The sequence below is a fragment of the Hordeum vulgare genome, chromosome 1H (genome assembly GCF_904849725.1).
Source record: "Hordeum vulgare subsp. vulgare chromosome 1H, MorexV3_pseudomolecules_assembly, whole genome shotgun sequence".
NCBI classification, from domain to species: domain Eukaryota; kingdom Viridiplantae; phylum Streptophyta; class Magnoliopsida; order Poales; family Poaceae; genus Hordeum; species Hordeum vulgare.
The window spans coordinates 292,843,033-292,864,011 of NC_058518.1; the positions used below are offsets into that span (position 1 = coordinate 292,843,033).

Below are 20,979 nucleotides of genomic sequence, written 5' to 3' on the forward strand. Positions count from 1 at the left end.
AAAGGCACGCGAGAATCGAGAATTATTATTAATCTTTCTGCAGAGTTAAAAGTTGTGGGCCATGCGAGGCTCCAATAATCGTGAGTCGGCCGAGGACGAAATCATCATTTCTTTCTCGGGGGAGACAAAGGAACTCGCCTTGCAAACTGAACACATTGGGCGGGATCATCCAAAGACCCTACACATCGGCATTGAAGGCTGGTTCGGGGGCTACTAAGGGAGTCCGGGATTAACGGGTTCTGAGGTAGTCGGCTTACTATGAAGAGGTTGGCGTGATGGGTCGTACCTATGGAGGCCGGACTATACGGTCATCTCGTGCTCAAGGAGGAAAATATCGAAGACTCGTGTGACATCCAAGTAAAGTAGACTAGGTCGGTTGTGTGTAACCTTAGGTCCGTTGGTGGCTATATAAACCGGGGGTCCTCGTCCGTGTAGACAAGCTGATTCATTTAGGGTTTAGTATACACGATCTTGAGGTAGACTCTGTAATCACCATCCACATCAATATAATCAAGCAGGACGTAGGGTTTTCCCTCCTCAAGAGGGCCCGAACCTGGGTAAACACTGTCTCCCCCTCTTTCCTGCAACCCATCGATCTAAGATCCATGTTCGGGACCCCTACCCGAGATCTATCGGTAGTTTTGACACCAATAATATGGCACCGGGAAGTAGAGATTGTCTCATGGGCGGTGACATGCCTGTCGGGACAGTTTAACCCGCGAACATTCCAACACAATACCTTAAAATTTTGTGCTAACATCTAGGACAGAAATTCACCATGGCCAGCACGTCGGGGGGAAGAGAAGCAGCAGCAAAGCAAACAAGAGCACCCAACAAGAGGTAGAGGCATTGGCAGTTGCACAAGGGAACATAAATCTGGATCTTTTGGAACAGACATAACATAACTTGGGCAGAGGAAGTGATAGCTGCATACAACCAAACCGGTAGCAGTTCTCTATCTCCATGACATCATACAACAAAGTAGCAAAATTAAAACTACAGCCTAAGCATCCTGGGCCGACACATGCCAATAACATGCAAGTTTGCTAACATTGGAACTCGTTGCACACAAACTTTGTGGGCCTACAGAGGCATCAGGCGACGAGGCTGGACGCCCCTCCAGCAGCGGCCGCCAACGAGTGGTCCAACGCTCCTCCACCGCCGTGCGCGAGCAGAGCATCCTCCACAGCCAGTGCCAGATCGCAGTCTAGGCGGAACAAAGTCGTGAGGGCGTCCACGGCAATCGCTGGCGACCGACCGTGGAAGAGAGCAGCGAACTTGGCGATGGCCCTCCTCGGTGATTTGGTCGCCCTCGTTGACGATCCCCAAGCGTCGACAGGGTAGCTTCTCAGTCAGCTTTGTCATCGGCATCATCCCCATCTTGCCCTTGCCCTTGAGCCTGGCGCTGGAGCGGCGTAGAGTGAATCCCCCGTCTGCGTCCGTAAGGGTCATGCCCGCCAAGGTCCTTGTGTGGTTCACCGGAGGGTGCCTGGGTGAGGAAGTTTGGGTCCTCAGGAGAGGAGACTGCATCGAGGAGAACAGAGGAGTGAGCTGAGCAACGGGAGAGACATGAGCTGATCCATGGGAAGGGGAGAGCAGGACCGTTGCAGCTGGGGGAGTGGTAGGCGATCCCCTTGGAGAAGGCACACTGGTCGGAAACACTAGTCATGCAACGGGAGAGACATGAGCTGATCCCCGTGCGACCCATCAGGTCGGAGCCCGGGTGTGCGCCCCTGGTCAGGGGCTTGTTGATCATCTTGAGGCAGTGCACCCGAGGTATGAGTGCAGGGTCTGAGAACCACGCCCATAGCTTAGACCGCCGAGGCGTCCAGCTTCTGTAGCATGGAATCGTCCAAGTAGTGAAGGGCGCAATCGTCGCCGATGATGCGCGAGACGAGCTCCTCGCCCCAGCCTTGCAGTGGGACATTCTCGAGCGACAAGTGGACGTGGTAGTTGAGCTTGGTGACGTCAGCGTGGGCATACAGATGCAGTTAAACAGGCGGCCATGTTGTTTTTGAAGCCAATGCTCGTTGTGACGTCTAGAGAGCGCAGGCACGGTGTGGGCAAGGATTCATCGGAGCCAGGGAAGCATGCCACGAGGCCGCGGGCACGGGTTGGAAGCGGCGTACCGCGCCGAGTGTGTGTGACTCGTGTGTGCACATAACAATCCTGGCATGGTGGCAAAAGTTGTGCGCAGACCGCGTATTAGGCATCCCAGGCACAAGCAGCAACACAACAGAACCTCCAGGTTTCCATCTAAAATAAACTCCAGGTTTCAGCTCCAGAACCTTATAACCATGTTGAAAACTGACAATTTCTAAGAAACAGTATTACCCACCTAAGAGAAGCAAAGACACACTGCTCATATACTAACAAACAGCAATAGTGTCTGCCTGCCCATAGACTCCAGCATCAACCACGTTTCAGGTAAACAAGCATGAGACAGTTTTACAACAGCCAAGATCACACCCAAAAGATGGGCAAAAACCATGGGCGAGCCAAAGAAGGGGGTGAGAGGAAAGATCCTTCACCACGCCGCCCTTGCACAAAAACTGGAAGAAAACCAGATGACCAGTCCACAACCTACCATCCTTTTCAGTTTTCACTCATGCCGTCGTTCCCTCAGGCCTAACACCAAACAACCCTGTAAGCCTGAACCCAAACAGCCCCATGGCGAGCATCCCCTATTAAAGGCAAATCACCCATCACGCACACAGCGAAATCACAGGAGCGGAGAAATTCTAAACCTGAGGCAGAAGGAAGCAACGAGCGTCTGTGAGTCAGCGATGTCTGGCCTTGGGAGCATCGGCGGGGGCGGCAACGGCAGAAGCCATGGTTCAGGGGGCAAGGCCAAGCTGCTCGCGCTCGGCAAGGGTCTCCCTGAGCAAGTTCTACCCCAGGAGAAGCTCGTCGAGACCTACCTCCAGGACACCAGCTGCGACGATCCCGCCACCAGGGCCAAGCTCGAACGCCTCTGTGAGTTCCCTTCCTTCGTGTCATTTGTAGTTCTACATACCTGCTTCTCGGGCCGAGACTTTTAAGTTGGTAACAATAGTTAGCTCTCCTTGAAGAGATCACTGGCAACAATGAGTTGTAAGATTGCCATCTGATTGTAACATCTTAGTGTACAGAATCTACCATGCTTTAGTTTAACTACTCCCTCCTATCCTAAATACAAGTCTTTTTAGAGATCCCACTATGGACTACATACATATGTATATATAAACATACTTTAGAGTGTAGATTCACTCATTTTGCTTCGTATGTAGTCCGTAGTGGAATCTCTAAAAAGACTTATATTTAGGAATGGAGGGAGTATCAGTCATCATAGGCACAAAGTGCAATTAGTACAGTGGGAAAGACAATCAACCTCCACTCAGTAAATAAATAAAATGATCACATGGTCATTAGTACTAAATCCCAGTCATAGTCTAGCTTAAGAAAATCAGCAGTATCTGATCTATTATAGAGTATAAAACATGTGTAAAATGGAATTAATGTGATGAGAAACACAACAAAATGCCACCTAGAAACAACATGCGTGCGCAACAAGTATTAGTAAGTACTCTACATTGTACTGCCTCCATTCCAAAATACTTATCGTGGTTTTAGTTCAAATTTTAACTAAAACCACGACAACTATTTTGGAACAGAGGGAGTACTTATTTTTTCTCTAGGAGAAACAGACACCAATTGGTTTTCGTCTATTTGTGGTGAGTGCTAGGCAAATAAGTGTTACTATAATCGTCTATTTGTGGTGAGTGCTAGGCAAATAAGAGTTAATATAAGACGTCTTTGGACACTGTCATGGACTCTAAAAACATTTTATAAGAAGTTACAGAGGGAGTACTACATAATCACAAACTACAAACTACCCCCTCCGTTTCTAAATATAAGTCTTTTTAGAGATTCCACCATGAACTACATACGGATGTATATAGACATACTTTAGAGCGTAGATTCACTCATTTTGCTCCGTATGTAGTCCGCAGTGGAATCTCTAAAAAGACTTATATTGAGGAACAGAGTATATTTGTTTGTTATGTAGTGATTTGCATCAGTCCCTCCAATTGTATGAATAATGATTCCCCTGTGATTCGATTTGACAGGCAAGACCACAACAGTGAGGACAAGGTACACTGTCATGTCCAAGGAGCTCCTGGATGAACACCCAGAACTAAAGACAGAGGGCACTCCAACATTGACACCACGTCTTGACATCTGCAATGCTGCGGTGCTTGAACTTGGTGCTGCTGCAGCTCGCGCCGCCCTTGGTGAATGGGGCCGTCCAGCAGCTCATATTACCCACCTAGTCTACATCTCATCCAGCGAGCTTCGCCTCCCAGGGGGGGATCTTTTCCTGGCAACCCGTCTTGGCCTCTCTCCAAACACAGTCCGCACATCCCTTCTCTTCCTCGGCTGCTCAGGTGGTGCTGCCGCCCTCCGCACTGCCAAGGACATTGCAGAGAACAACCCAGGGAGCCGTGTCCTTGTAATAGCTGCGGAGACAACTGTGTTGGGCTTCCGGCCACCAAGCGCTGATCGTCCTTATGACCTTGTTGGTGCTGCTCTGTTTGGTGATGGTGCATCAGCTGCAATTATTGGAGCAAGCCCTATCAGTGCAGAAGAGGATCCCTTCCTGGAGCTTGAGTTCTCGACCCAAGAGTTCCTACCAGGGACAGACAAGGTAATTGATGGCAAGATCTCAGAGGAAGGGATCAACTTCAAACTGGGGCGTGATCTGCCGGAAAAGATTGAAAGCCGCATAGAAGGGTTCTGCAGGATACTTATGGACAAGGTTGGGATAAAGAAGTTCAATGATGTTTTCTGGGCAGTGCATCCCGGTGGACCAGCAATATTAAACAGGCTGGAGGTTTGTCTTGAACTTGATCCAGATAAACTCAAGATCAGTAGAAAGGCCCTGATGAACTATGGGAATGTGAGCAGCAACACAGTCTTCTATGTGCTGGAGTATTTGAGGGATGAATTGAAGAAAGGGACAATAAGGGAAGAGTGGGGATTAATCTTGGCTTTTGGCCCAGGCATCACATTTGAAGGGATGCTAGTTCGGGGCATTAACTGAAACTGGAAGGGATCCAAGTAGGATACTACCAGATACATGGAAAGATCACAAACAAGCTTTACATGGCACAATACCATTTCGCAATTATAATTATATAGTGTAAGAATAGCAGTTCGCGATTATAATTATATACTATAAGAATATCATAAGAAGCATAGCGTCTTGATGATTTCTGTTCACTACTTACTCAGTACTTTGTTGTATTTTATGCTTTATGCTATCAATTATCAAACAATGTCAGTTGCTCGAGTTTGTTCCCAAAACTGTACAAGTCAGGCACTATTACTGCATCGTGTTCCACTATGGCGCTATATGACTTACTAATTCATAAGATCACTCTGTAATTCTTTTTACTCTGTGCTGGTTGCACAATGTACAAGTGCATGAGCAAACTAATATCGGTACAACTACTATCCTCTCAGAAGGAAAAAGAGGCAGAACTATTATCATTAAACTATTCTAAATTATACTAAACAAACGGTTACATTGATAGATAGTAGTAGATAGTAACATGATTCCCCTAACGCTTCAACAAATGTAATATCTTTTTAAGTATTACCAAAAGACAAGAAAATAGAAGAAGCCCTTACAGAGAAGGGATTATGAAATGGCACTGACCATTCTGTCTTATAGAAACATTACACTCTGATCTAACCATTGGACCTTGAAAGATGGCCCATGATAACATGAAGATAATACTAGAACCCATGAGAATGCCCTTCTTCATCTACGTTATTCAAAGGCCAAAACACTTGAATAAATCAGAACTGGCCCGCATGTCTGAAACAAATCATGGATTTGAACTTGGTGCTCCCTCTTCAAGAGATAATTCACCAGCAATCTTCTCCCAAGAAACTTTAGCATCCCCTTTCACAAGAAAGTTCATCTTGGCAACAACAGCCTTCGCCTCTGCAGACCTCCCTCCCTTCACCAACCCCTCGACTAAACCCTTGACAGCCTCAAATGATGGGGCTGCCTTCATAGCAAAGCAGCTGTTGCAAAGCCACAGCGCATCATCAAGCCTTTCCTTCTCTACCAAAGTCCTAAACAGCAGGACATATGTCTGTGAGTGCACCGACACTCCCAAGTCACTCCTACCCTCCCGCCTCTTCATCACCTTCATCCTCTTGAATACCCGCATGGCGGCCCCGACATTCCCCTCCTTGCAGTACCCCTGCACAAGCGCATTGTAAGTAACGTAATTGGGCAGCACACCCTTTGACTCCATGACATCGAGCAGCTCCTCGCCCTTGAAGGTCTCCCCCTTCCTTGCAAACCAATGCATCCGGCAATTGTACGTGACGACATTCGGCTCCAGCTTGTTCTCGTTGATCTCCTTGAGCAGCTTTTCAAACTCCTCAACATCGTCCTGCTCGGAAAACCCAGCGAGGAGAGTATTGTAGGATATGATGTCTGGGGGCGGGCGATGCTTGAACTTCTTCTTGGCCATTTCGTTGAGCAGCTTGCGGGCGGCGGGGAGATCGGAGCTCTTGACCAGAGTGTGAAGGAGCACGTTGTGGGAGGCGCTGCCAGGGGCGACGCCGAGCGAGGACTCGGCTGATTTGAAGGTTGACTTGAGGTCGTCGATGCGGCCGGCGCGGAGAAGCGCGGAGAGGAGGGCGGAGAGGGAGACGTCTGAGCGGGCGGCGGGCGCGGAGGAGGAGAAGGCACGGACGGCGTCGTCCGGGCCCGGGAAGAGGGAGAGGGCGCGTGCGAGGAGGCCCGGGGAGACCGGGGCGGAGGCGAGGAGCTGGTCGAGGAGGGAGGCGGCGAGGTCGGGGCGGCGGAGGCGGTCGAGGCGGGAGGCGGCGAGGGAGAAGAGGGCGCGCGAGGTGTGGAGGCGGTGGTAGTCGGGGCTGGAGAGCGCGGAGGCGACGAGGGAGTGGACGCGGTCCGGGTCGGTCTCCGCGCGGACGGCGAGCTGGAGATCGATTATGGAGGCGCGGACCGCCGCGCGGCCGGGGGCGGGGGCGGAGGCTGGCGAAGGATCGACGTCCGCAAGCGCGGAGAGGCGGCGGAGGAGGTGGGCGGAGACGGCGGAGGGGTGGGGGTGGCGGCGGAGCAGGAGGGACGCCATGGTGATTGGTGAGTGAGCGAGCACGGGGTTTGCCAGGGTTTGGGCCTTGCGTTTGTGCCTTTGTGGGGACTTCCCTCCCCCCAAAAAAACTAGTATGAAGGCCTGATGCCATTTTGGTCAACCTAAAATTAAACTTAAACAAAAACCGTACTTCCTCCGTCACGATTTAGAAAGCGTGCACGGAAATTCTCTAAAACCTAGATGGTTATTGATTGGTTGTAAAATGAGTTGAAAAATTTATTCACACTACGCATGCATATAGAAGTAGTGCAATGGAGTACTAATTAGCTGCTAGGAGTAAATGCAATGCGTCTTAAATCTTGTGTGTTATGAAAATGCACGCAAACTTAACCGTGTCTTCTAAATCGTGACGGAGGTAGTATTATATTTGATCATCGTTGTTTTAAATCCGAGCAACCGGCTTATGAATTTCAGATATTTTGAGTTTTTGAGAGCCCATTGGTCTGTTTCATTTCCTGCATAATTGGTAAAGTGTGTGTGTTTTGTTCAAAATGATATGGGGTATTTGGAACAAAGGAATAGCTTGTAATGTTTCATTTAAAATTTCTATTAGATGAGCTACTGTTTGACCAAATGTTTAACGAATACAAATATGAAATTGGGATCACGCTCAATGGGTATTATCTGAGGTCCATGCATATATCTTTCTCTTCATGTGATTTTATTAATTCATGCATGAAGTAAAAAAATGCTATTTCACATTTAGATGTGACATAGTTACTTCATATCTAAGTTCAAATTATTAAATCTTATTAATGCGTAAAATCAATGCTTGGCTTTTTTAATTGGTAAACCAACATTTATTAATTAGGGAAATGGATTACAGGGATAACAAAAGGGTCATGGATGAACCCAGCCACAGGTGGCGCCCGTCATCTAAATTAGAAGCAAATTTAGCTTTATGAGCATCAACATTCCTCTCACGGCCTTTGAAAACAAACTCGCATTTGGTAAAATTATGACTAGTTCTATCTCCTTCAATCACACTGTATTTTCTCTCTCTGTCGGACTTGATTTCTTTGACTATCGCTTCACGGTCACATGCAATAACAACTTGATACAAGGACAAATCAAGCGCTAGGGCCTTAGCTTCTTGGCATGAAAGTGTTTCAAGAATTAGTGGTTCCGTAACTTCACAGAAAATCATTGATGAAGAACCCAAGAAATGTCTTGTATGATCACGGTAAATAATTGTCGATGCACCTTTTCTGCAATTTTTGGAGAGTCTCCAATCAACGTGAATCTTGACCACTCCATGAGCTGGGGCTACCCACCCTGTCGGCCGAATCTTATAGGTGCTTGTAGTTGACTGAATTTCTGTTTTATCCTTATCCTTTATATTTGCTAGTTCTGCAATATAACTGGTTACACGTAAAATCAATGCTCGGATGTGCACAATTGTAATCGCGCCCATTGACACGTCATGTTTTAGTGTTGTTTTGTCCGCGTTGTGGCGCTTTTTCCTGGCCGTTTATGCTCGTTTTTTATCAGCTCTTGTTACGTGGAAGAAATGAAATAGGCAAACAAAGGATATATGGTGTTGGTCCTTTTGCCAGCCAGCTACCTTGTGTTAATCTCTTCCGTTCAATCCTCAAAATATCATAAAATGTTAACCTTTTCTTTTTCTTTCATTAGTGAGTGCCGTGAGGTTAAAGCGATTTGCAATTGGGTTTGACATTTTTTTTCTTTTTGATTTTTTTTCTTCTTCTTTAATTTTTTAAATTCAAGAACCTTTTCACACGGGTTGTCTTTTGTTTTCTTTAAATATCGTGTAAATCTTAATTACAAATTGTTTTGTTACACGCGCCCATGTCGCGCCGTGCCTCTGGCGGTTTATGTTTTGTTCTCACTATGTGTGTTTTGTGGCATGGTGGGGAATTTTTAGAATTCATCCTCGACTCGCAACCCGACATGTGTTTTGTGCTTCCATCCTAGTTGCAAGTACACCTTGACTCGCAAGTAGGCCCGTATTTTTGTTGTATATGAGTTGCAAGTCGAGCCCAACCTCGAAAAAAAAAGTTGCAACTCCACTCTTGACTCGCAACTCATATAATAGTTTGTATAGTCGTACAAGTATCTAGTCCACCCTCGACTTGCAACTCATATCGCAGTTTTGTATAGTTGTCTCAGACTCCCAGTTACAAGTCCATCCACCGACTCGCAATTGGACCTGTAGTTTGTTTTCATCCTAGTGGCAAGTCCATCCTAGACTCACAACTCAACTCGTTGTTTTGTTGTCATTCTAGTTGCAAATCCACCATTCGCTCGTAACTAGGATCATAGTTTTATAGTTGTCTCAATTGCAAGTTCTTCCTCGACTCACAACTAAGCTTGTAGTTTTGTAGTTTTCCGAGTTGCAAGTCCACCCTCGACTCACAACTTTGCGTGTAGTTTTGTAGTTGTCATTGTTCCATGTCCACCCATTGTCTCATACTTGGCACATAGTTTTGTTTTCATCCCAGTTGAAGCCCAGCCATGACCCACAACTTGGCATGTAGTTTTGTAGTTGTCACAGTTGTAAGTCCATCCTTGTTTCGCAACTAGGCCATAGTTTGTTTTCATTCCAGTGCAAGCCCTTCCTTGAATCACAATTGGAATTGTAGTTTGTTTTTCATCCCAGATGCATGTCCACCCTCGATTTGCAACTAGGTTGTGCTTTATTTTTCATCTCGGTTGCAAGTTTACTCAACTCGCAACTCGTATCATAGTTTTATATAGTTGTCTCAGTTACAAGTCCATACTTGACTTGCAACTAGGCCCATAGTTTGTTTTTCCCCGTTGCAAGCGCACCCTTGACTCGCGAATGGGCATGTATTTTGTATTTCATCCCCGTTGCAAGCCCCCCATTGACTCACAACTGGGACTATAGTTTATTTCATTCTAGTTGCAAGTAGACCCTTGACTCGCAATTGGGCTTGTAGTTTTTTAGTTGTCCCACTTGTAAGTCCACCTTCGACTCGTACTTGGGATCATAGTTCTCCTAGTTGCAAGCCCACACTCGACTCGTAACTAGACATGTCTTTTGTTTTGCATCCCAGTTGCAAGTCGATCATTGACTCGCAACTGGGCTCATGATTTCGTAGTTCTCTTAATTGCAAGTCCATCCTTGACTCGCAACTAGGATCATAGTTTGTCGTTGTCCCAGTTGCAAGTCCACCCTCGACCCGCAATTGGGCCCATAGTTTTTTGTTGTCCCAGTTTCAAGTCCGTCATCAACTCACAACTAGGATATGTTGTGTTTTTCATCACTCTCAACCTGCAAACCGTATCATGGTTTTATATACTTGTCTCAGTTACAAATCCATCCTCGACTCGCAACAAGGCCCGTAGTTTGTTTTTTATTCTAGTTGCAAGCTCACCCTTGACTCGCAATTGGGCCTCTGTTTTTGTATTTCATCCCGGTTGCAAGTCTTCCTTGACTCGCAATTGTACCGTAACTTGTTTTATCCCAGTTACAAATCGACGCTTGACTCACGACTAGTCTCATAATTTGTAGTTGCCTAATTTGTAAGTCCATCCTCAGCTCGTAACTCAGCTCGTAGTTCTCTCAGTTGCAAGCTCACTCTTTGTCTCGCAACTATTCTTGTGCTTTGTTTTTCAACACGCAACTTGCCCCGACCCCTATCTAGGTCCATGTCCAGTGCCAAGATGTAAACCCACCCAACCGAGTTGCATGTCCAAGCCAAACATACAACTCATGCCTGACATAGTTGCATGTCCAAGCCAAACATACAACTCATGCCTCACATAGTTGCATGTCCACTCTCGACACGCAACTCGTTCCCAGCCGAGTATACTTATATACATTTTTTGCAAATATACGTCCACTTTTGTACTATAAACTATATATTTTTCTACATACACGAGGGACATTTTAAACAAACATTAAACATTTTGTTTTAAATACATGATGACTATTTTTCAAATTTAGGCCCGAGCATTTTTTAGAATACATGGTAAAGATTTTAAAAATTCCAACTGATCATTTTCTAAATGGTATGAAAAAATTAAACATATGCTTGCATTGCATAAAATTTCTTTCTAGAAATGTCATAATTCTTTTGAAATGTGTGAACCTTCTTTAAAAAATTGTCACGAACATTTTTTCTGAATGTTATGATTTTCTCATTGTATAATACATTTTTTTAAACATCAGAAACATTCTTTTGAAATCCATGAACATTATTCAAATGGTGCAAACATTTTTTTATTGATTTGTTTTTATTAAAATAATAATTGAATAAAATTATTTGTGCTTTCCAAAAAATGGTAGTAATTTTCAAAAGTTTCCACACACTCTAAAAACTGTTCGAGGATTTTAAAAAACTGTCCATGTTTTTAAAATTTGTTCGAGAAGAAATTGATGAGAATATAAAATTTTGTTCTTATTTAAAAAATTAACATTTATTCACATTTGAAAAATACTTTTCAAAATTTGAACATTGTTTGTGTTTTAAAAAATATTCGACATTTAAGAAGAAAAAAACACAATATGTAAAAAAAACGGTTTCAAAAATTTCAAGTGTCGCTTGTAATGTGGACAATGTGCTATGTTTTTAATCATTTTGGTCATCGTGAACGTCAATAGCATGTATGAGTGGTAGAACTCTCTTTCTCCATTATTGAGGTCCCAATTTTAATTCCCATGCAGCATGTCTCCTACTTCCTCCGTTCTTAAATATAAGTCTTTATAGAGATTTTACTAATGAACTATATACGGATGTATATAAACATACTTTACAGTATAGATTCAATCATTTTGCTTTGTATGTAGACCCTTAGTGAAATCGCTTAAAAGACTTATATTTAGGAACGGAGGGAGTACATTTTTCTGCCGCGCTCCACTCGAAAAATAACAAATAGATGGCTTGTGTTAATGTCACAACAATTTGGGGCCTCTGATGGCTAGTTCTATTTCTGCCTCCGGAGCGTCCTTTTTCTTGACGTGGATGCAAAGGAAGGGTAGGTTAGTAAGGGATGCGACACTAGACTATAATACTTAATTTAATATAAGTAGTTAAACATTTAACTAGACTAAACTTTTTATCATACTACTTTGATAAATTAAGTGGGCAGGCGGGAGGAATCGAACTCATATCTTCTCCTTGACAAGGAAATGTTTTACCATTAAACTATGCTCGATGCGGTATATAATTTATAGCATATATCTGCTTGGGTCGATCGTTTGTAGGATCCAAGGTATGTCTAGAGAGGGATGATTAAACTACTTGATCAATTAAAAACATAGCTTTTTCTCAATTTTAATAGCTGATAAGTTTTAGCAATTGTACCAAGTCAATCACACACTACACATGCAAGTCTACAAATATAGCAGCGAAAAGTAAAGACATGCACATGTAAATAGAGAGTAGGGATAGGATGATCAAACGCAAAGATGACATAGAGATTTTTGGCGTGGTTTCGATAGGTGGTGCTATCGTACGTCCACGTTAATGGAGGCTTCAACCCACGAAGGGTAACGGGCGTGAGAGTCCACGAAGGACTCCACCCGCAAAGGGTCCACGAAGAAGCAACCTTGTCTATTCCATCATGGATTATGTCCACGAAGGACTAATCGCACTCGAGGTAGATCTTCATGAAGTAGGCGATCTCTTTGCCCTTACAAACTTCTTGGTTCAACTCCACACACACAAAGACGGAGGCTCCCAAGCGACACCTAACCAATCTAGGAGACATCAGTCTCCAAAATGTAATAAATGTGGTAATATGATGAACTCCTTGCTCTTGCTTCAAAAAATAGTCTTCTCAACACTCAATCACTCTCTCACAAATTTGGCTTGGGCAGAAGAGATTGATTGGGTGGAAAACAACTTGGGGAGGCTAGAAATCAAGATTCATATCGTAGGAATGGAAAATCTTGATCCCATTACATGAGTAGGTGGTTCACTCTCAGAAAATGGATGAGGTAAGTGTTGATCGTTCTAAGTGTTTCTTCTATGAATGAGAGGCAGGTGGAGGGGTATATACAGGCATCTCCAAAAATCCAATCGTTATAACACTATTGAAAACTCGATGGAACCGAGGTAAAAACTTGATTGCACCGACTAGTGCAAAATGTGGCAAATTTTGGCGTTTCGGTGAGACCAATATGTAAATCTGAGTTGGTCCAATTTTGGCTGACCTAGGCAGTTAGACAAACTCGATGGCATCGATTTTCTAGAATCAGAAATTCCAATTTTAATCAAATGGACATTAGTGAGTTTGCCATTGTTTTCGGTTGTACCGAAATTGGACTTGGTAGTACCGAGATTCTAGGGTTTTGCTCTGATTTGTCTAGGGTAAAACTCGGTAGGACCGAATAGGAAATGTTGGTGGCACCGAATTTTGGACTTTTAGGGTTTGGACAAAATATTTGTGGGAGAATTTCATGAGTGTTTTTGGTGGCTAGTCTCTAAGCACTTGAGAACCAGATCATCATAGACACCTCATCCCCTTTTAATAGTATTGGCTTTCCTATGGACTCAAGTGTGATTTCTCACAAAATGTAAAATGTAGAGTATTGAAGCTTGTTGCCAATAGATGTTCCATACATCTAGGGGCTCTCCACACAATCCTTAGCCAATACATTCATTGAACTTTCCTCAAATATACTAGATAGAATCATTAGTCGAATGAAATATATGTTGTTATTAATTACCAAAACCACCTAGGGAGAAGTTGTGCTTTCAATCTCACCCTTTTTGTTAATTGATGACAATGTTGGAGAACGTAGTAATTTAAAAAAAAATCCTACATCACACAAGGATCTATCTATGGAGAAACCAACAACGAGCAAAGGGGTAGAGCATCTTCAAACCGTTGAATATCGCATAGCGGAAGTGTTACTATGAACGCAGTCGATGGGGTCCTACTCGAGGTGATTCAAATTGCGGAAGATCCGATCCAAACACCGAACATACGGTGTCTCCGCGTTCAACACACCTACAACCCGGGGACGTCTCCACCTTCTTGATCCAACAAGGAGGGAGTAGAAGTTGAGGGAGAACTCCGGCAGCACGACGACATGGTAGCGGTTGTGGTGGTGCTATCCTGGCAGGGCTACGCCTAGCGCTAACGAAACCGCAAACGAAGGAGAAAATGATCTAGGGAGAGAGAGAGGGGCGCCAAGGGCTTCGTGTGTGCTCTTGGGGCACCCCATCCTCTCTATATATAGGTGGAGGGGCGTGGGGAACAGCCCCTCCAAGCCCTAGGGCGCAACCAAGGGGAGAGGAGGTGGAATCCTAGTCCCCTTCCTTCCCTTCCATACAGCGTTGTACTTTCCACCTTTCCCAACTGCATGGGCCTTGAGGGACTTGTGTGCTTGGATGTAACGACCAAGATGCGGTCCTTTCCGATCTGGGGGTCGAGGCCCCCGAATAGGAAAGAAGCGCATCTAAGCGTTTCGCAAGCAAGTAAACATAGCACAGAATAATAATTACAAGTAGACAATTTGGGATTCAACTGTCTTCTTATTAATAATACAAAGTACAACGCAGATACAAACAAGGTAGTTCCGATACGGACTACAAAACAAGGAAAATGCTATGCTACCCGCTGCAGGCCCACGATCACGACCACGGATCAGTCCTCTCGATAGTTCACGTAAAGGTGATCTGTCTCCTCGTCGTACTGCCACGCCAGCTGGGTGCCGTCGGGATCATCTGCCTCTGGGGTACCTGTACCTGCTGGGAGTTTCGGAGGAATCCGTGAGCCACGGGGACTCAGCAATCTAAGACCTTGGTGCCAGAACTAGTCATGTTATTGGGTAAGGAAGGGATGAAGTGTTTCAGGCTGCTGCAACCTATGATTGAATAAGTGGCTAACTTACGCAAAAGAGAAGTGAAGGTGGTCTACGCTAACGGTCGGGATTACTTGATCAGAAAGTGATCCTGAACACCTACCTACGGCATTCATAACCCCACCGTGTTCCCGATCAAAGAGAGATCTTCGAAGGGACAGTCACGGTTACGCACACAGTTGGCAGTTTTATTAGTTTATGTTTAAGTTATCTAATACCGGATGTTAACAAAATATTCCAAGTTGCCACGTAACCGCGGGCACGGCTTTCCGAAAGATTAAACCCTGCAGGGGTGCTCCAACTAGTCCATCACAAACGAACACATGCCACAAAGGCATCCTCTATCACGAATCTCGTGATCTCGTCGGATTCCTTAGAGGAAAACCTCAACTCTGGGTGAAACCAAAGCTTCACTGGGATTCCTATATGGAAGATATACCGCTAAGGTAAGACAAGGCTAGCAGGACCTCCCGACGTGTCGACGACCCTGATAAGAGCCGCGTATCTCAGTCTCAGGACACGCCGGATGAGCACAACGTACGGTGGCCTGATAGACATCTCCCGAGTTGCCCCGGGTTGGCCCCGCACACGACTCAAGTTTGGACCAACGCTCATGAGGAGCACTGGCCCGGGTTGTTGATTAAGGATCCTCGGGGTAGCTACTCCCTATGCAGATTATTATTAAGTTGTTAGCAAATTAACACCTATGTTGGGTCCTGCCGGACAAGCCTTAACACTACGCGATTTATCAAGGGGGTCCCCATAACAACCCCGAACGTGTTAGGAGCGATCATAATGGAATCAAACACCGGTAACCGGTAACTAAGGCGGCAATAACGGAACAAGACACCCGGCTAAAGGCTAGGCCTCCCGTCATTTACCAAGTATATAGGTGCATTAATTAAATAACAGAATTAATATAATGATATCAAGCTCATGTCATCACATGAGTTTAAAACACCTGCAACTAACAATGCTAACATTAGTAGCTGAGCAAGCCTACCTAGCCATACAAGTTTGCTAGGAAAGAGTTCGGTGTTTAGGCTCATGGCATATGAAGAGGCAATATAATTTCAGTGGTAGGCAGCGAGCAATATGAGATGGAATCGAAACTAACATAACAAGTCTAGAGATGGAATCAAGGTCATATAATCTTGCCTGTGATATCCTCAGCTTGGAATGGTTCTGGATCGTCCTGCACGTACTCTCCTGACTCCACGTATTCGTTCTCCGCTCCCGGTGCTACCCAACATAAGAATAACAGCCAATGAACAGCAGCACCTCAAAATGCAACAATCACATGATGCATGAGATGAAAGTTGAGCATGCACCACTATTTCTATCACTAGCACAAGCAAAATAAACTACAACAAGTTTCTGGACAGAATTGTGCACTAAGCTATTTTGACATGCATGAGAATGACATGAACAGATGCAGCTCGTAAAAACGGTGCAAAACCATATAAAGTACATTGCAAACGGAGCTACGGATCAACGGGAATCAACGGAACAAGATATGAAGCTCTACGTGAAAGATTCAACACCATACACACAATTGGCACAAATCTGGTATTCCCAGGTAGCCAAGACATGTAATAACCCAACATGAATGAAATGGAGCAAGGTAGAACACCACAACACACAATTAAGCACAAACTTTGAACAAAATGGCAAAACTACATAATCTGCCAGTTTCTGCATCTTAGCTGTTTGGGAGCAACATGCAACATAGCTACAGGTCTTCAAACATGACAAATAATATATGTGGCTGTTGCCAACCAAGAACACTACAAGCCCCAGCAATAATCACAGAAAAAGGAATTAAAGTCTAGAAGATACAAGGCCACAAACTTTCCCAAAACCATCAGATCTCAGGGACTTAGTGAAAATTCCTGCACCTGAGTTTCTGTTTCTGTTCTGAAGCTTTTTTACAGCAATCAAAACACAAGCTACTGGACTCCAAATGACTTGAAAGTTTACAGGAAGCTTCCCAAACATATCAGGTTCAAAATACTAGCACTGAACTAAGTCCAGTTCTCAACAGAATGACTAGGACATCCTCATCTACAGGGGAAGAAAATGTTTCCACCATCCCAGACTTGGTGAAATTTTCAGAGTTCAAAAATCTGGAATTTTCCAGCCACATGCCCACTTTGTCTAGGCATAGTTTGCACACACACAACACCAAGAGGTCATTGACACCACTATGGTATTGAGCACAAACCCCTACTTCTATCACACAAATACTCATGCCCTTGGGCTCCACCTATTCCATGGAATCAAAGACCAAACTTGCAACAAAACTGAATATGCAACTCCATAAAGAATCATTCTAAGACAACAACTAAAGGGTGAGTTCATGTGCACAGTGACAAAGTGACATGGGGGTTTGAACCCCATGTTTGTGTCATGCACCTCAACATCACAAGCCCATCTACCAAACTATCCCCACACACAAACTCCATGCCCTCTCACATATAGACATGTGAAGGTGCATAGTTTGCAAAGGTGGGGAAGTTCCACACACACACACATACTCCACATCACCCACAAGCACATCATGCCCTAGTTCAACACACATACCTACACATGCTAATCATAGCTTGCATCACATGGCAACCATACACACATCATAACCCCCATAAGATGCACTTACACATGAAACTCTAGTGCATCACACACAACAAAATGATATGCTTGCAAGCTCAAGATTATACTAGCATATGCACCTACATGCACTCCCTCTAGAGCACACACACACATCTACTTGCACACACACACACACACACATATGCTCTCAAATATATTCATCTATGTTCCAAAGTCCACACATGCATTCAACTCAAACTAGCAACAAATGCTAGAACCCCTAGTGTTGAGAGCAAAAGAAATAAATACCACATGAGCTGCATTGCCTACCACAGCAAGCTGTAAGAGAAACAACACAGGAAAGCAAAAATTAAAAGGGGTTGGTCTGGGTTTCGAACCCAAGACCTGCAGGTATAACCTGCTGAGCCTGCACCACTGCACTATGGCTTGAACACTTGACAATATAGAGGAGTCTTCAAGGTAAAGCCATACCTATGCGCTACTGAGCACAAAACAGAATTAAAACACAAAAAAGGGGGTTGGCGCCTGCGGGACTCGAACCCTGCACCTCAGCTATACACACACAGACACACACCACTGCGCTACTATACGGCTTCTGACAGAGGAGAGTAGTATTGGGAAAAATACTACGGCTGTTGCGTGTCTGCACTGCACGGAGGTGCGCCGGCAACAGGGAGGCCCCCGGTGCACCGCGCTGCTGCTGCTGCTGCTGTGCGCGGGAGATCAAGGCGCTACGCTGCTACTGTGAGGAGGGAGAACATCCTACTACTACTGCTACTGCATGCACCACGACAGAGACACAAAGCTACAACGAACTTCTACTGCGCCATGGGAAAAGATTACGACGTCAGAGAAACCGCCGGGGTTGTTGTTGGCGCTGCACCACTGACGGAACCACCTATGGCTGCTGCTCGACGGCTACGCGGGGAGCGAGCCCCTACTACTCTGCAACCTACGGACATCTACTACCTCAAACACCAAGCCTCTACCGCTGCTGCTCTAACAGAGAAAGAACACGAAGGAAAACGATGAACTACCTCGGATCTAGGACAAACCAGGGAGGAAGAAGGAAGGGGGACGACGTCCTCACCTAGAGAAGGAAGTAGGAGGCCGATCTGCAGGAGGAGGCTGGCCGGAGAGGAAGAAGAAGCCGAAGAAGTTCCTGCTGATCTGCAGAACCGAAGAAGAGGAGGTAGGCCACCGGGTTCGCGGCGAAGACGAGCTCATGCTCGTCGGTGTGGTCGCTCCCCGACCCTACCGACGACGGGAATGGAACGCGGGGCCGAACCCCGAGCTCCTGGACATGGCAGACTCGTCGGACGGCGGCGTATGCGGGGTAGACGCGGCGAGCTCCTCCCTCTCTCTCTGTGTTCCTACCCTACAGTGAGCTTACTAGGAAGAGGGAAGAGAAAAGGAGGGAGGTGGCGGCGATGGGGAGAAGGAGAGGGAACCCTAGGGGAGGAGGAAGGTTCCCTCCACCTTATATCACCTCGGGGGAGACGCTGGAGCCACATGATCAAGGGGAGGCGATCGGGAGGTGGAGCGGCGTTCGTACAAAGGTGACGTCGCCAGGAGGAAGACGATCGCCTCCTGGGCTGCATGCTGCGCGAAGGGGTATGGGCCTGGGAGGAGGCACTGGGCCTCTCTGAGTGGTAGGGAGCCCACCAGAGAAGAAAAATAGAAACCAGCCCTGGAGAATTATTTGTAATAAGGTAAATTACAGAGAAAGAAAAGAAACCCACAGTACTACTGCTGATTATAAAAATCAAAACAAAAATGTCCCTGGGCCTAAAAATACCTAAGCTTTTAAAATAAAATGCAAAAGGAATTTTATGGGGCATTTAAATAAATACAAAACAGCAATTAATTATACTATTTTGTGATTTTTATTCACCCTCAAGACCAAAATAAAACTCCACATCATCACATCATCATCCCCACAAAAACCTCTAAACACAAGACATTTTAAAACAGCTCTTGTGAAGATGGAATTTTGAACATGAGATAATAGGAGAGGAAAAGGGTTTGAAATTGCAATGAACTTTGAAAATCCCAAGCACCCACTCCTACACTCCACACACCATCATCACATGACATCACACATGAAATCACAAGGTAGCTAACCACAAGATCACCACCTACATTTATTACTAACACCACAAGAAATCATAGCGCAACAACTCAAGGTAAGGGCATGCAATGATATGCTATGCATGCATGCATGAGAAGGAAATAGAAGGAACACACGTGAAATCATGGTATCAACTTTAACATCATAATCTCTGACAAGGCGGTCACACGTGAAGTAGGACTCCTCCGGAAGTTTTTGGAACCTTCTAGAAGCTTCCGGGTACAATACCGGAAAAACCCGAAACTTTTTCGGTACCCAAAATATGACTTCTCATATATAAATATTTACCAACGGACCATCCCGTAACTCCTCGTGACGTCCGGGATATCATCTGTGACTCCGAACGACTCCGAACAACCTTCGGTAACCACATATACAATTTCCATAACAACTCTAGCGTCACTGAACCTTAAGTGTGTAGACCCTACGGGTTCGGGAAACATGCACACATGACCAAGATATCTCTCTGACCAATAACCAACAGTTGGGTCTGGATATCCATGTTGTCTCCCACAAGTTCCTCGATGATCTCATCGGATGAACCACGATGTCAAGGATTCACTTAATCCCGTATGTAATTCCCTTTGTCTACCGGTATGACACTTGCCCGAGATTGGATCGTCGGTATCCCTATACCTTGTTCAATCTTGTTACCGGCAAGTCTCTTTACTCGTTTCATTATGATGATGCATTACCGAGTGGGCCCAGAGATACCTCTCCGTCACACGGAGTGACAAATCCCAGTCTCGATTCGTACCAACCCAACACACAATTTCGGAGATACCTGTAGTGCACCTTTATAATCACCCAGTTACGTTGTGATGTTTGATACACCCAAAGCACTCACACGGTATCCGGGAGTTGCACAATCTCATGGTCTAAGGAAATGATACTTGACATTAGAAAAGCTTTAGCACATGAACTACACGATCTTGTTTTACGCTTAGGATTGGGACTTGTCCATCACATCATTCTCCTAATGATATGATCCCGTTATCAGTGACATCCAATGTCCATGATCAGGAAACCATGACCATCTATTGATCAACGAGCTAGCCAACTAGAGGCTCACTGGGGACATGTTGTGGTCTATGTATTCACACATGTATTACGGTTTCCGGTTAATACAATTATAGCATGAAAAATAGAAAATTATCATGAACAAGGAAATATAATAATAACCAATTTATTATTGCCTCTAGGGCATATTTCCAACAGTCTCCCACTTGCACTAGAGTCAATAACCTAGTTCACATCAC

At 45.1% G+C, this 20,979-nt stretch overlaps 3 protein-coding genes across 3 annotated transcripts; 1 reads left to right on the forward strand and 2 right to left on the reverse strand.

Moving 5' to 3' along the window:
* Positions 1 to 892: 892 nt before the first annotated feature.
* Positions 893 to 1,981, reverse strand: LOC123431623. Its single transcript, XM_045115346.1, has 2 exons — positions 1,603 to 1,981; positions 893 to 1,524 (listed from the first exon to the last, which is right to left on the reverse strand). The coding sequence occupies exons 1-2, from the start codon at positions 1,979 to 1,981 to the stop codon at positions 1,349 to 1,351; spliced, it is 555 nt and encodes a 184-aa protein (XP_044971281.1). The 3' UTR covers positions 893 to 1,348.
* A 508-nt stretch (positions 1,982 to 2,489) lies between these two features.
* LOC123431591 (type III polyketide synthase A-like) lies at positions 2,490 to 5,792 on the forward strand. The gene is made up of 2 exons (XM_045115344.1): positions 2,490 to 2,976; positions 4,110 to 5,792. The coding sequence occupies exons 1-2, from the start codon at positions 2,490 to 2,492 to the stop codon at positions 5,081 to 5,083; spliced, it is 1,461 nt and encodes a 486-aa protein (XP_044971279.1). The 3' UTR covers positions 5,084 to 5,792.
* LOC123431607 (pentatricopeptide repeat-containing protein At1g61870, mitochondrial-like) lies at positions 5,658 to 7,191 on the reverse strand. Its single transcript, XM_045115345.1, has one exon. The coding sequence runs from the start codon at positions 7,158 to 7,160 to the stop codon at positions 5,874 to 5,876; it is 1,287 nt and encodes a 428-aa protein (XP_044971280.1). The 5' UTR covers positions 7,161 to 7,191; the 3' UTR covers positions 5,658 to 5,873.
* Between the last annotated feature and the right edge of the window lie 13,788 nt (positions 7,192 to 20,979).

Bases quoted from the DNA above. Each gene is read 5' to 3' on its own strand.
- LOC123431623 (XM_045115346.1), bottom strand. From the start codon at position 1,981: ATGCCCACGCTGACGTCACCAAGCTCAACTACCACGTCCACTTGTCGC. The intron at 1,525-1,602 runs GTCCTGCTCTCC...TCCTCGATGCAG, and splicing joins CCACTCCCCCAGCTGCAACG to TCTCCTCTCCTGAGGACCCA.
- LOC123431591 (XM_045115344.1), top strand. From the start codon at position 2,490: ATGGGCGAGCCAAAGAAGGGGGTGAGAGGAAAGATCCTTCACCACGCC. The intron at 2,977-4,109 runs GTGAGTTCCCTT...TCGATTTGACAG, and splicing joins GGCCAAGCTCGAACGCCTCT to GCAAGACCACAACAGTGAGG.
- LOC123431607 (XM_045115345.1), bottom strand. From the start codon at position 7,160: ATGGCGTCCCTCCTGCTCCGCCGCCACCCCCACCCCTCCGCCGTCTCC.